This window comes from Carlito syrichta, unplaced genomic scaffold (assembly GCF_000164805.1).
Source record: "Carlito syrichta isolate Samal-C Ts95f unplaced genomic scaffold, Tarsius_syrichta-2.0.1 Scaffold303646, whole genome shotgun sequence".
NCBI classification, from domain to species: Eukaryota; Metazoa; Chordata; class Mammalia; order Primates; family Tarsiidae; genus Carlito; species Carlito syrichta.
Window position 1 is genome coordinate 633,023 of NW_007247742.1, and position 14,136 is coordinate 647,158.

Here is a 14,136-nt window from a genome sequence, read left to right on the forward strand (position 1 = left end):
TGCTAGTCTGAACAGTGCTCCTTCTCCATGGTAACTCCCCAGCCTGCCTTCTCCTACATGTCTCCTGCCGGCTCTCTGACCAGCACCACGGACAGCTCCCGCTGGCCAGCCCATCCTAGGCCACCCTCTTCCTCTTTCCTCCAGCCTTCACTCTCCTCTTCCCCCACCCAATCCTGCCCAGAAGCCCTAAGGTCTGAGGCCAATGAGGACAGCCCTGGGGAGACAGTACAGTGGAGTGGCTAGGAAAGAGATCTGGAGCCAATCAAACTGAACTTGAATCCCAATCCCATCAGTGATCAGCTGTATAATCTTGTTCCTTCACTTCCATGAGACCCAGATACCTCATCTGTAAACAGGGAAAACTTCAACAGCTACCTGAAAGGTTTTGAGGCTCAAGTGAGGCAAAAGGTATAAAGAACTTAGCACAGTGCCTGGTTCATGACAGGTTCTGAATAAATGAAGAACACCATTATTCTGTGACTTTCTGTTCTGCTTAATTCCTCAAATCCTTTTACAATCCATTTCTGACCAGAACCTTCTCTCAAGTGAAGCTGTCATAACATGACCACTGGCTCAATGAAGCTAGCCTCCTTTGGAGCAGAAGCCACATTGGATTCAGATATGGTAAGTGAGTCCTCCTTTTACTGGTCCATGAGATCCTAACTCTATTAGCTATTTTTGCATTTAAAATTTTTTGAGTTAATTTTAGATGTACAGAATAGTCATAAAAATAGCACAGAGAGGCTGGGCACTGTGGCTCATGCCTCTAATCCCAGCATTTTGGGAAGCTGAGGTGGGAGAATTGCTTGAGCCCAGGAGTTTGAGACTAGCCTGGACAACATAGTGCGATAACATCTATACAAAAAAAAAAAAAAAGAAGAGTTCTCATAAACTCTTCTCCCAGCTTCCCCTTTGGTTAACATCTTATATGACCATAGAGCAAAACCAAGAAATGAACTGTGAGACATTAAATACTATTAACAAAAATACATTATTTAGATTTCGTAAGTTTGTCCATTAAGGTCCTATTTCTGTTCCAGTATTCAGTCTAGGATCTCACCTGGCATTTAGCTGTCATTCTGCCTTAGGATCTTCCACTCTGGGTTATTTCCTGAGTCTTTCCTTCCCTTTCATGACTTGACTCTTTTCAAGAGTACTGTGTGTTATTATTATTTTTTTACCTCTGAACTTTTTATTGGCCTTCTGCTCCCCCAAAGGGCACCCTGCATCCTCCGCCTCAACACCTCATAACATTGGTGTCATCGGTCTCAGACACCAGTTTGCCATCCATTATGCTGTGGGTGGTGGCCTTTTGGATGGGCTGAATGGAACTGCTGCTGTCCAGGGCATCACTAAAACTGAAGTCCTCCCAGTTCTCCAGCAGACGGTGGTAGACGGCAATCTCAGCCTCCAGCTTGACCTTGATGTTCAGTAGGGCCTTGTACTCCTGGGACAGGCATTGATCCTCTGCCCAGGTCTGTGCTATCTCAGACTCTAGGTGCAGGAGGCCCCGTTGAGCTGCTCCATCTGCATGATGGTAGCGGGCCTCCACCTCCCCCAGGCTGTTCTCCAAGTTGGCCTTCGAATTTCTCTTCAATCTCCAAGAACTGTACTGCACATTTCAGCTCCATGAGCATCATCTTGGCAGCTTTGAGATCAGTGGACTGCAAGTTGACTACTGTGGTACCCTCCTCCATCTGCTGGGACCAGTACTTGTCCAGCTCCTCTCAGTTCCTCTGAGCTAGCTCGTTGTACTGGGCCTGGATGTCTGCCATGATCTTCCTGAGATCCTGAGATTTGGGGCATCTGCAGAGCTGGGAATCTGAACTTGTAGACCTTTTACTTCCTCCTTGTGGTTCTTCTTCATGAAGAGCAGCTGGGTGACATCGGTGTCATCAATGACCTTGCAGAGCCCCTTGATGTCACCCTCCGTGGACTGGTGCATGGTCAGCTCTGTCTCATACTTGACTCTAAAGTTATCAGCAGCAAAACGGGCACTGTCAATTTGCAGAATGATGTGGGCATTGTCCATGGACGTTGCAAAGATCTGAGCTCTCGGGTCCTTGATGGTCTTGAAGTAATGCCCCCGGTCTCTGATCTGGGGTCCCTTTTCCTCCAGGTGTTCCCAGATTTTTTCTCTCCACCCTCCGATTCTTGGTCTCCAGTCTCCTCGCCCTGTCCAGGTAGGGGGTCACGTGGTCACTCAGCTCTCGCATGGTCTCCTTCTTGTTCTAGATGCTCCCAGACCCCCAGACATCCCCGTGGTCAGGCCCCCAGACCCCCAACCACCCTGGAAGCTGGTGTAGTGAGAAACAGAGATCCAGGAGTCTGAGTCTCCAGTGCATGCATAGATGCTGGCCATGCTGCTGGTGGGCTGGATGCTGGGTGTCTGGTTGGAACCCAGGGGTCAGTAGTTGGTGGAGAAGATGTTGGAGCAAGGTGGCAAGACTCACATTCTCTGAGTTATTTTGTAAAACATTCTTCAATCTGGGTTTGTCTCACAATAACATGGAGGTGACATGCCCTCCTCAGAGCCTTATATCGGGGGTATATATTGTCAATAGTATTATTGGTAATGCTAACCTTGATCACTTGGCTAAAGCAGTGCAGTGTCTGCCAGGATTCTCTACTGAAAAGTTACTATTTCCATCTTTTACCAGATCATGTCCATCTCTTCCTGAAACTAAGAAATCTGTCCTTGTACTAACCTTTCTACCCTTACACACCCAACATTCTCCCAAACCATATCCATTTCTCATTGCCTACCTTGTCACTTTCCTCTGAGTTTTCCTAAGTCAAGAATTCAGAGAAGTATACAGAAGTCAGTTGCAAACAAGCCTGGAGTTCTGTAGGGCAACAAGGTGTTTCCTGGCTCATCTTCACGGGCCTTGTTGCTAAGGTCCTGTACTTTCTGCCTGCAGGGTCGCTCTGGAAAAATGTGGCCAACAATGTCCACAGGCATGTCCAGCCCCTTTCCCAGCTCTGGCCACTATCTTTGCATGCTTTCTTCACATTTAACATTTGTGTTGGCTGGGTGCGGTGGCTCAGCCTGTAATCCCAGAACTTCGGGAGGCCGAAGCGAGAGGATCGCCTGAGCCTGGGGGTTCAAGACCAGCCTCGGCAACTTGGTGAGAGCTCGTCTCTACAATGAATCACAAAAACAAACAAAAACTAGACAGGCATGGTGGCATGCGTCTGTAGTTCCAGCTACTTGCAAGGCTGAGGTGGAAAGATCACCTGAACCCAGCAGGTTGAGGCTGTGGTGGCCATGAGTGTGCCACTGCACTCCAGCCTGGGCAACAAGAGTGAGACTTCAACTCAAAAAAACAAAAAACAAAAAACAAAAACATGTGTGCTTTTAAAATCTCTAATTGGGCCAGGTGCAGTGGCTCACGCCTATAATCCCAGCACTTTGGGAGGCCGAGGTGAGAGGATTACCTGAGCCGATGGGCTCGAGACCAGCCTGGGCAACTTGGCGAGACCTAATCTCTACAATAAACCAAGAAATTAGCTGGGCATGGTGGCATGTGCCTGTAGCTCCAGCTCCTTGGAAGACTGAGGTGGAAGTATCTCCTGAGCCCAGCAGGTTGAGGCTGCATTGGCTGTGAGCATGCCACTGCACTCAGTCTGGGCGACAGAGTGAGACTCCAACTCAAAAAAATTAAAAAAAATTTTTTAAAAATAAAGAATCTAGCACATTTGGCCATAAATTAAAAAAAAAAATCTCTAATTGCATTTCTTTCCACTCAGCCATGTGTAACTTCTTGCTAACCACGAGCCCATATCCATGAGCTCCTTACTCCTGCAAGTTCAATATCATTAGAGGTCCTGCCAGAAGGGCAGATATACAACATTTTTTTCTGTCAATTGAATGTTGAGAGATGTGCTTGTCTACCTTTCCCTTTGTCTCTATTTCTATCTCCCCCCAAACTTTTCCACTTCAATCTTCTTGCTGCCCCTCAGAAGATGAAAGAACATCAACCTCCTCCAGGTTCATGCAGGCTCCATTTCTAAAAGCCTTTGTGTCAAATTGAGTTAAAGGTCTCTGGAAAGCCTCAGGAGCTGCCTCTATCAGTCCCCATTCCCTCTTTGTCCTTCGTTCTGATTACTATTGCCATGCTAGGAGTTACTCCAGAATGTCAAAGTTCCAGTTTATTTTGCATATGGTTTTGTGGGTCAGGAATTTGGAAATGACTTCTCTAGGCAATTCTAACTTAGGGGTTTTCATGCAGTTGCATTCAGAGGTTGGTCAGGGCTGCAGTCATCTGAAGGCCCGACTGGGATGGGTATTCAAGGTGGCACATTCCCATCACTGGCAGTTAATGCTGGCTGTTGGCTGGAAGCTCAGCTGGACCATGGACTGTGACACCTAGATGAGATGCATGAACTCTCCAGTATGGCAGTCTCAAGGTAGAGCCAGGCAGAAGTTGCATGGCCTTTTCTGACCTAGCCTCAGACCAGACTCAAGATAAACCTTGCCTCTCCATAGGAGGAGTGTCAAAAAATCTTTAGAGGTATTTTAGCCACCCCCACACCCTATCCTGGGTTCTTTTACAGTACCTAGAACAATATTTCCCAGGATCACTTTCTCTGACAGGGTCCTGGTCACTTCCAGCCCCATCAGATCCTTTGGGTTGAGGCTAGGAGGGCCTTCCTATCCCTGTCAGTTCCCACCTCCTTTGGTCTGCTGTGTAGAGAATGTGCGTTCTGGTCTGGACTCTGCAATTGTGTGATTTTAAGAAAATGACTTCAACCAGGCTCGGTGGCTCAGCCTGTAATCCCAGCGCTTTGGGAGGCTGAGGTAAGTGGATTGTCTGAGCCGGCAAGTTCGAGACCTGCCTGGGCAACTTGGTGAGACCTCATCTCTACAATAAGTCAAAAATTAGCCAGGCATGGTAGTGCGTGCCTGTAGTCTCAGCTACTTGGAAGGATGAGGCAGAAGGATTGCCGGAGCCCAGCAGGTCAAGGCTGCAGTGGCCGGAAACGGCCACTGCTCTCCAGTCTGGGTGACAGAGTGAGACTCCAACTCAAAAAAAAAATGGCTTCATGTATCTGGGCCTCTGTTTCTTAATTTGCAAAGTAGACATTAGAAACAACCTCATGTCACAGGCTGTTAGAATGAAAACAGATCATGTCAATAGCACACCTAGCACACTTGGCCTGAAGTAGGTGCTCCTGATTGTGGAAGAAATGACTATGAGCAAGTTTTTTTCTCTCTCGGAACTTTATCTCTGAAATGGGATAATAATTCCCCTATTCTGCTTCTCCATGAGAATGAGTGATCTTCAATGGAAGGACCAGCCCTGAGGTCAAACCTTTGCCATACCTGGGCAGGGGGGCCCCCATGGCTATGCCCAGTTGGGGTGGATGCAAGGTGCATGCATGCCAGGTGGCCAGGTGTGACTCAGGGCGGTGAGGCACTCTGGGTGTGGTGCTATCTACTCTACTAAGTCTTATCAGACCCAGGCTGGCCACCACTCAGCCTGTGAAACAAAGAGGCTTTGAGAACCAGGCTAAGGTGTGGGAGGTGGGGCCCAACCCCAGAAGAAAGCACAGCCGCCCAGGGGCCAGAGGGCATGGGTTGTAGAGCTGCTACCACCATCCCTGCCAGGGAGATTTCCTGGAAGGGGTGCCCTCCCAGGCGGGAAGCCGGGCCTGTGCTCTCCAAAGAAGGCCTCCGTTGCTGGAGTCTGACCCTTTGGGGTGCTGCCTGCCTGCTCGGGCACTTCCCTCATGTCCTCAGCTCCACCCCTGCATGGGAGACATTATTTATCCTCTCCACCTCCCATTTCGAAGTCTCCTCTCCTGACTCTTCTAGCCCCAACTACACCGGCTCCCAGTGCCTGAGATTCCCCTCTGAGCATCTGCACCTGATGATCCATCCACCTACCCTTGCCCAAGTCACTCATGCCTCTGAAAACCCAGGCCAAAGCCACCTCCAGGAAGTCTCCGAGCATTGCGTACCCTGTTCCCGCTCCTGTCTCATCATTCTGTGCTTCTTCTGGTATCACACTGTATGGAACTTCTCTCTGAATCTTCGTCCCTGGCAGAATCAGCTGAGCCTGGCAGAGGCCCAGGCCTGTCAGGACCACAGTTTGCGGTTGTGCAAGTTGTATCCCCTAGGCTAGGTAGGCAGGAGGCTAACATCCAGATATGCTGCATGCTGTACTCTGCACTAGGCTCTCTAAAGGGACTTCCTGTTCTTGGAGCCAGACCAGAAGAGTTGTGCTAGTTGAGTGTCCCCAAGGGGGCGCTTTTTGCTAAATTTTTCAACAGAGGGTACCTATTTTCGGTTCCTACACAGGGTCTGCAGGTGCCAGAAGTAGGCCCTGCTGCCCAAAGGACTATTGCATTGGGTTCAGCCCTTTCCAGCAGTAGGAAGCCATCCACAGGCAGTGCCCTTGAGTGTGCCAAGGGAAAGGGGTGAGTGCAGGCCCACAGGGCTTCCAGGGAGCTATGTCCAGTGATGACTGGGGCTTTCCAAACGAAAGAGAGGAGGCTGCAGACCCAGCTGAGGAAAGGGCACAGCAGGTAGGGGAGCCAAGGCGCAGCAAGCTTGTCTTGAAGGCAGTCAGCCCAGGCAACTCCAGAGGATTCACAGCCAGGAGGCACCCCTCTTTGTCTCGTGGACCCCAACACTCTGGGTCTCACTATCTCTAGGTCTCCCAGGGGACTTGTGGACTTAGGAATAGGTCTTTCACTTTGCCTGGCCTGGATTATCAGGGGCTACTCTGAGTTCTTCCTCGTGCACTTCCAAGGTGGGGTGGGGAGAGCAGGCAGAGTGAACAGGAGCCTGGAGGGTGTCTTGAACCCAGATAGGCGCTTGGGCAACAAGGAGAAAATATATTGATAGGAGAAAGCCCTGGGGCAGCTACGGAGGCCAAGGTCGAGGATGCTGAAGTGGGGGAGCTGGATTTTTGCTTGAAACCCCAAAGTTAACTTGGGCTCTTTTCTCTCTCCCATGGCTCATCCAACATTGCTTCAATTCTGGCCATTCCAGTGCCCAACTGTCTACAATCTGTCACCTTCTTTCTGATCCCACAGGCCCCTCCCCAGTCCAGGTCACTAGCTTCTCCCCATTAGTGCTTCCACTCTTGTCCCCTCTAGTCTGTCCTCCATGCTGTAACTGGGCAGGCTTTCTGAAGTAATTTGGTCATGGGTCTCCCCAACTTCAAACCCTCCAGGTGCTTCCCAGGCCCCCAAGATTGAGTCCAAATGCATGGAGCACAGGCTCCGTGTCATCTGACTCCTGTTGCCCTCTCCCTCTCAGTTTTTACCAAACTCACATGTGCCCACTCAGCTTTGCAATGCTAGCCTAATGGTGGTTCCTCTAAGACATCAGGCTCATTCAAGCCCCAAACCATTGACTTACTCTGTCCTCAGCCTGGATTCCTCCTTCCTCGTTCCTGCGCAGTGGTAGCATCCCACCTTCAGGATGTCTTCCTAGTGCCCAGATGCTCTGTGTTACTGCCACAGTCCCTGTGACGATGTCAGTGGCTCAGTGCACAGTGTGGACATCCCCATTTCCCACACCTCTCCCCCTACTTGGGGGTTTACTGAGGGCAGGCACTGCCTCTTTCCCCTGCTCAGGCACAGTGCCTGACAGCGGGGCATCCAGGATACATTGACTGTGAGTGAAGATAACAGATGTGGAAGCAACAGCCTTGAGGGCTGAGCTTGCGCCCAAGTGGAGAGGCAGGCATCGGTCAGCAGTTGCCTGGGCTTGGTCTCAGAGCATGACCTTCCTCTGGGCCTTGACATGGTACCGAGGGTGGGGACATTGGGGCCATCATGCTACAGAAATGAAGGATGAATTTCAGCCTATGTCCTCATTTCTTGTTCCTCGTCTCTTCGGATCTGGGCCCCAGGATCCCTGGAAAAGTTATAGAGCCTCATCCTCACCCCAAGTTTGGTGCTTTGAGGGCCTGAATTCAGATAAAGTCTTCTGGAGAGTCTCTGCAATCTTTGTCTAAAGAATTCATGTGTTCTCTGAGGAGGTCCATTTAGAACAGAAAGGTCTAGGAACACCAAATAGGCTTTGCGTCCGCTGGATCAAGTGTGCCCAGGCCTGGTAGGAGAGCCCCCTCCCCATCCATTCTGTGCATCCACACTCACAACAACTATCATTATAATCTGATCTTCCAGGTACAATGTCTACAGGGAGAGAATGTGCAAATGAGTGGACAAGAGCATCTTGACCTGGACTTTGTATTTCTCACTATAAATGAGTTCATGGTCATTTTTGTCCCTGGGAGGCTGGTAAGAGAATCTGCCACAGAGAGAAGGGTCCTCTCTAGATGTGCTAACAAAGCAGATTTCCGCACTTGAAATATTGAGCATGGCCTGCCAGAGAAGACTCAAGTTCCCCAAGGGAAAAGCTTTGTGGTAAAACAGTGGGCCCAACAGCTAGTCTGGAAGAGTTCAAATCCTGCTTGTCACTTGCTGCATAATCTTGGGCAAGTCACTTAACCTCCCTATGCTTTTGTGTTCTCATGTGGAAAATGGCAGTACTAAAGTACACACCCATCGGGTTGTTACAGGAATTAAATGAGTTATGAAGTATAAAGGTCTAGGATAATGTCTAGCAGTGATCACTTATCATGAAATGAGAGCAGTTATCATTATAGCCTGCAGGGGCCTATTTCCTCAGGTGACACAGACTCAGAGCAATGAAGTTTTCTTCCATGGATGTGAGAGGTAGGTAAGGTAGGAGTCTGAATGGTCACTGCCACTACTTCCAACACAGTCATCTCTGTAAGACGACAGCACTTGGGCAGTGGCATGCTTTAACAACTGGCTTCCCCCAGTAGGGGAAATCCTAATGTGGAGGCATTGGCAATTTCCACAGTGTTCCATGACCACCATGCCTATTTCAATGTATTCACAAAATTCCTGAAAATGTAACAATTGTACCACTGAACCCAGAATCTCAGCTGACCTGTGTTGAGTACAGAAAAACTTGTCTTGGGATGGAGAAACTGAGATTAAGTGAAGAAGGGAGTAGTCCTGTCTTGGTCATAAACTGGGCCTTCTCTGAACAGTGTTTCTCAAAGTGTGATCCACAGACCATCTGCCATGTTCAAGGTGTTTGTAAAAAATAAGTTCCAGGGCCTCATGCTGATCTGTCAAAGCAGAATCCTGGAAGTGGATTCTGAGGTTAGAGACTTCTGACCTGTCCAAGAAGTCAGAATAGGCCACAAGACAAAGGTGAATTCTCTGAAATCTTTTCACACTGCGGTTCATTAACAACAGTGAAGCATCAGAAACCCAGGCCCAGAGAGCACAAGGAGATGGTTACAGATGAGTGAAGCAACCATGGACTAGTTACTCAGTTTTCTCTTTGGGCCATTCCTATTTAGGGTAAACTTTGGGGTCAGTGTACAAAGGCTCTGCCCAGCACAGAGCACAACTCTCTGTTAGGGCTTTGCAGAGCTACTGGGTGGGAAGGGTAGGCACTCAAGAGGCTTTGTCTTTGGAGCAAGGTGAGTCAGGCCTCACTGAAGAGGGGAGCAAATCCCTGAGCAGACCCTTCCACAGCTCCAACTATTTGTGTGCTGTTTCCACTCAGTATCCTGGACTCTATGGCTCTAACAACTTAAATAATTTTTATTACAAAAGAAAGAAAAGACCAGAATGTCCCCCAAATTCTCCTGTGGGCTTCCCCCTCCGTGCCAATAAATAAGGTGGGGGAGACTGACCGGAGGAGGGGGTGGGGGTCATGGTTCAGCAGAAATGGGAGCTTAGCCTGGGCAGGGGTGGCAAGGACATCCAGCCCACCTTCCCCATTCCAGGCACTATAGTCACATTGACCGGAACACAGGACTCTGCCCGCTGACAGCAACAGTCTCTGCATGTGTCTTGAGGAGTGTGGCCAGGGAGGAAGGTCATACCTCAGGATGGCCAGGCTGGCTGCCCCACCCCTGTGGCCTTCTCGGTTCTGGGCAGCATTGAGTCCAGCCAGCTCCCTGCTGGCTCCCAGGGAATCTAGCAGCATCAACTGAGGTGCAAGCCCACCCAAGGGGGCCTAAGAAAGATGGAACGGCCCCACCTCCCAAGAGGGGGGGCAGGGTGTGAAAAATCATAGCTGGCTGGGCTGGGAGCCACCAAGCCCACCTTAAGGTCTCTAGGACAGACGGATAGACAGCCACCCCTCACCAGCTCGGCTTGCAGTTCTATCACTTCACCACGATGGAGATGGGGACACTGGCACTGCCCAGTCAAGTCTCAATGGTGTGTCTCCATGGTAAAGGAGATGGTGAGCACCAGTGCCCCTAGCTCAGGTCTCTTCCAGGGCCAGCACCCTCCTGACTGGGAGGCCTCTGAACCCAGTATGGCAGTCCTGGGAGGGTAGAGGTGGGGTCCTTTCAGCTCCCTGCTCCAGACATGCCCAGTGGGTGGAAGCTGCCTTCTTCTAGCAAGAGACGCCCCAGGCGATAGAGCAGCTGGGGGTACCAGTGCACACCCTCCCCTGGAGTCCAGCTGCCCCATGCCAAGCTGTGAAACAGTCGCAGGGGCCAGAAAGCCAACTGAGCCAGGCGGTGGTCAGCCACAGTCGCGAAGCAGGAAGCCACCACATCCTCCACCACCAGTGTCCCGTGCCGCGTGAGTGGTGCGTAGGCCCCAAGGGCCACATGTGTAGAGACAGCTGCCACTCGGGCAGGCCGCAGGCCCGGCACCCCAGCCACCAGCACGTACTGGCCAGGCTGCACATGGCTAGCAAATGTGGCCTGGAAGCGGGCTGCTGGCTCTGTGTGGTTGTCAGCCGTGAAGAGCAGGTGGGCGGGTGTGAGTGCCAGGCGGCGTCGGGGGTCCTGAGTCTCAATGACCTGGAAGGCCCTCAGCCTGTCGGGCTCGCGGTCGAGAAAAATGAGCACATCACTGAAGGTGGGGCTCCCATCCTCCCCCATGGCCAGCACCCGGTCTCCTGGCCTCACGGCCGACAAGGCCACACGTGCCCCACTCTCCAGGCGCACCTGGGCTCCAGCAGGGAAGCAGCCACCCGTCTTGGCTGCGGCTGAATGCTCTGTGGGAAGAAGGGACAGGAAGGTGTTACTGCTGCTAGCTCGGCCTCCCAGTCACAACACCCTCCCCTGACCACCCCTGCCCAGCCAGAGCTCCTCTTGCTCCCAGAGAGCCCCCATTACTATATCCTGACCCCCCACTTCCCATGCAGGTTTGAATCCACCCCTACCCCAGCCCCAATGTGCTCTTCAGCCCAATCCTTTGCCAATGAAAGGAGATCCAAGACCCAGTGGGTGAAAGGAAATGGACCCTCCCAAACCCCAGGTGATGCCCCCCATCTGTTCCCAGCCTGGCAATGCTGTAAAACAACACAGGGTTCAGCTGAGCTAGGTGGTGGGTGACTGTGACTTGACACCAAGAAAGCTGAAGCTTCAAGGAGGGGGAAGTCACTCAGCTCCTCTGGGGTCTAGAGGTTCTGTTATTTCTTGCCCTTTGCTCAGACACTCCCCCCAAATTGCCCTCTCAGACTGACACCCCAAGTTCTGTGACAGAGCTGGTCCCCTGAGTCAAGGATGTGAGAGGAGGACCAGCCAGTGGGTCGAATATAGACTCCTGGGGCAGCCTCAGAGGGAATGGTCAGGTCAGGGGCAAGGACACAATCTCTGTCTTCAGTTCATGTGCTGGGTCTTTGTGCAAGGAGAGGACACAACGGCCTCAGCAGGTGGATGGAGAACAGTGCTGGGGGTCAGGCGAAATGTATGGAAGTGGCTGCCCTGGGAGTCCCCCTGGGCCCGTGTTTGCTGGTGAAAGGCAGATGGGATTTGCAGTAGACAAGTTGTTGGGGGAAGTGCTGAGCGGAAGGGTGTGGCTGTGGGAGAGGGTGGGGTCACCACCGTGAGCCCAGATAGGATCAGGAATACCCAAATTCGGGCCTGGTCTCAGTGTTTGGATCATGAGTGCGACTGCTACATGGTGCCAGTGTGGAGGGCTGAGCCCATAGGCGGGCCAGACTGGGACCCACACCAGAACCACTTAAAGCATCCATGATTGGGTTCAGTGTAGGTGACAGGGGTGCTGACAAGACTTGAGAGAGGGGATGAGGCCCCAGTGCCTGCCAATTCTCATCAACAAGGCGGCCAATCTGGGAAAATCCACTTTATTGAGTCCACTTTGTTTATTCTGGCTCTCATAGCTGGCTTTGCCCCAGAATGTCCAGCTTCAGGGCACTGGGGGAGAGGTTGGGGACGCCTGCGTCCCAGGGAGGCCTGACCTGCAACTGGTGGTGGGTTCTGAACTCCGGGGCTCCTGGTCAGGCATGCATGCCAGTGTCTGGGCACACCCTGGCCCCTGGCCCCATCATCAGCTCTGGTCTGCACCAGGCTGGGTGGGGCGGCCGCTTCTGTCAGCCTGGCTTCCTCCATCTGTCCAGCGTGCTCTGTCTTGCACCTTCTGTGGCAGGCGCTGGACTGTGAACCGCCAGGTCAGCACTCAGCGGCAGGGGGTCAGGGCCCTATCTCCCTAGGGTCCTGCCATGACACTCCCGGGCATAGGATGAGCAGGCGGTCACGCGCAGCCACAGGGAGCGCCGCCGACGTCCTCTTCCCCCGGGTCCCCGCTTCCATCCCCGGGCGGGCCTCTTCACCTTTTCGGCCCCAACGGGCACTAGGCCGCCTGCCCACGCCCTGCGGCCCCGGCCCCGGGCCCAGCCCCCCAGCGGCGGCTCACCGGATTTGACGGAGCAATGCACATGGGCCTTCGACTCATAATACACCCAGTCGAAGCCGGCCTCCACTGCCAAGCGCGCCAGCAGTCCATACTTATTGCGGTCTCTGTCCGATGTGGTGATGTCCACCGCGCGGCCCTCATAGTGCAGGGACTCCTCGGAGTGGTGGCCGTCCTCATCCCAGCCCTCGGTCACCCGCAGCTTCACGCCGGGCCACTGGTTCATCACCGAGATGGCCAGCGAGTTCAGGCGGTCCTTGCAGCGCTGCGAGAGGAACGTGCGCGAAATCAGGGGAAGGGGCGGGCCGGGGTGCAGGGCTGGCGCCGTCTCACCCCGAACTCTCCCGTCGTACCCACTGGAGCTGGCAATTCTAGGAGGGCGCTCTGTCCCTCTCCCTTAGGAACAGAGGGCCCTGACACGCTCCCTCCCTAGCATCCGGCCATCCTCCGGGGGCCTGGACCGCGTGCTGGCGACACAAATCTACAGGGCAGAGGAGGCACGCACGCTCGCGGCGCCGTTCTCCGATAGGTGGAGATCCCCTTCCCGCCTGTGCTCGCTCTACCCAGCTCCGGGTATCTCTCCCGCTCCACAGATAGGGCTACACCCTTCCAGCGCCCGGTCGCTCCGTGTTGCCAAGGCACCAGAGCCGCCGGCGGCGGGGAAGGGGGGGGGATCGGAGCCGACTGCCGGCGGCGACACTGCCCGGCGTGCAAGGCCCGCGGTGCCCAGTAGGTGTCATCGCAGCCTCAGGGCTGAGGCCCGGGGACGCGGGCTCTGGAGGCGCGGCAGGTGCAGAGCGCGCCAGCAGCGTCGGGGGGTCGTGTTGGAGGGGAAACCTGGGCCTGCCCGGATCCCTCGAGCGCCACAGAACGTTCCTGCTGGGGCCCTCTATGATCCCAAACCCGCGCCTGAGAGGAGGCGGCCTGGGAACCAGAAGCTGGTGGTCCAGTGCCCCCGCCCGCCTGATGGGGGGCGGCGCAGAGCGCCTCCCAGGGCCTCCCGGCGCGCGCGGGGTTGACGATCCCAGAGCCCTAGGCACCTCTGCGCCGCCCCCGAACGGGAGGGGACCGAGCTTCTGATCCCAGGGGGCCAGTTCTGAGACCCTCCTCACATGGACTTGGGGTAGAGCCACGCCCTGGGAGAAAGACGGAAGAGGCCATCGGTAGTTACTGCCTCCCCATGGGCCTGGGTCCTAAGAGCCCAAGGGATCCTGCAACTGGCTGGGAGAAGAAGTTGGAGCCGGGTCCTTGGCCTACCGGGGAGGGTCTCTTCCACCAGCCCTTGACTCGGGTGCGAGACGCCATCGAGAGTGGGCGCTCACCCTGAGTATCCCGCGCCCCACAGACCCTTGGACTCGGCCTCCCAGGAGCCAACAGTGGCTATAACCCCGGGCCGGGCCGGTCCTCCCCGACGCGCAGCCTGGCTGGGGGCGCTCACTGCCCGGGGAGGGA

General features: G+C 53.7%; 1 protein-coding gene across 1 annotated transcript in view; it reads right to left on the reverse strand.

Annotated features, from left to right (window-relative positions):
- Positions 1 to 9,587: 9,587 nt before the first annotated feature.
- Positions 9,588 to 14,136, reverse strand: part of IHH (indian hedgehog) — an 8,582-nt gene continuing 4,033 nt past the window's right edge. The window contains exons 5-6 of the mRNA XM_021712801.1: positions 12,688 to 12,949; positions 9,588 to 11,023 (exon numbers count right to left, since the gene is read on the reverse strand). Coding sequence (XP_021568476.1) covers positions 10,365 to 11,023; positions 12,688 to 12,949 — 921 coding nt within the window. The 3' untranslated portion in view covers positions 9,588 to 10,364. The remainder of the gene's footprint in view (positions 11,024 to 12,687; positions 12,950 to 14,136) is intronic.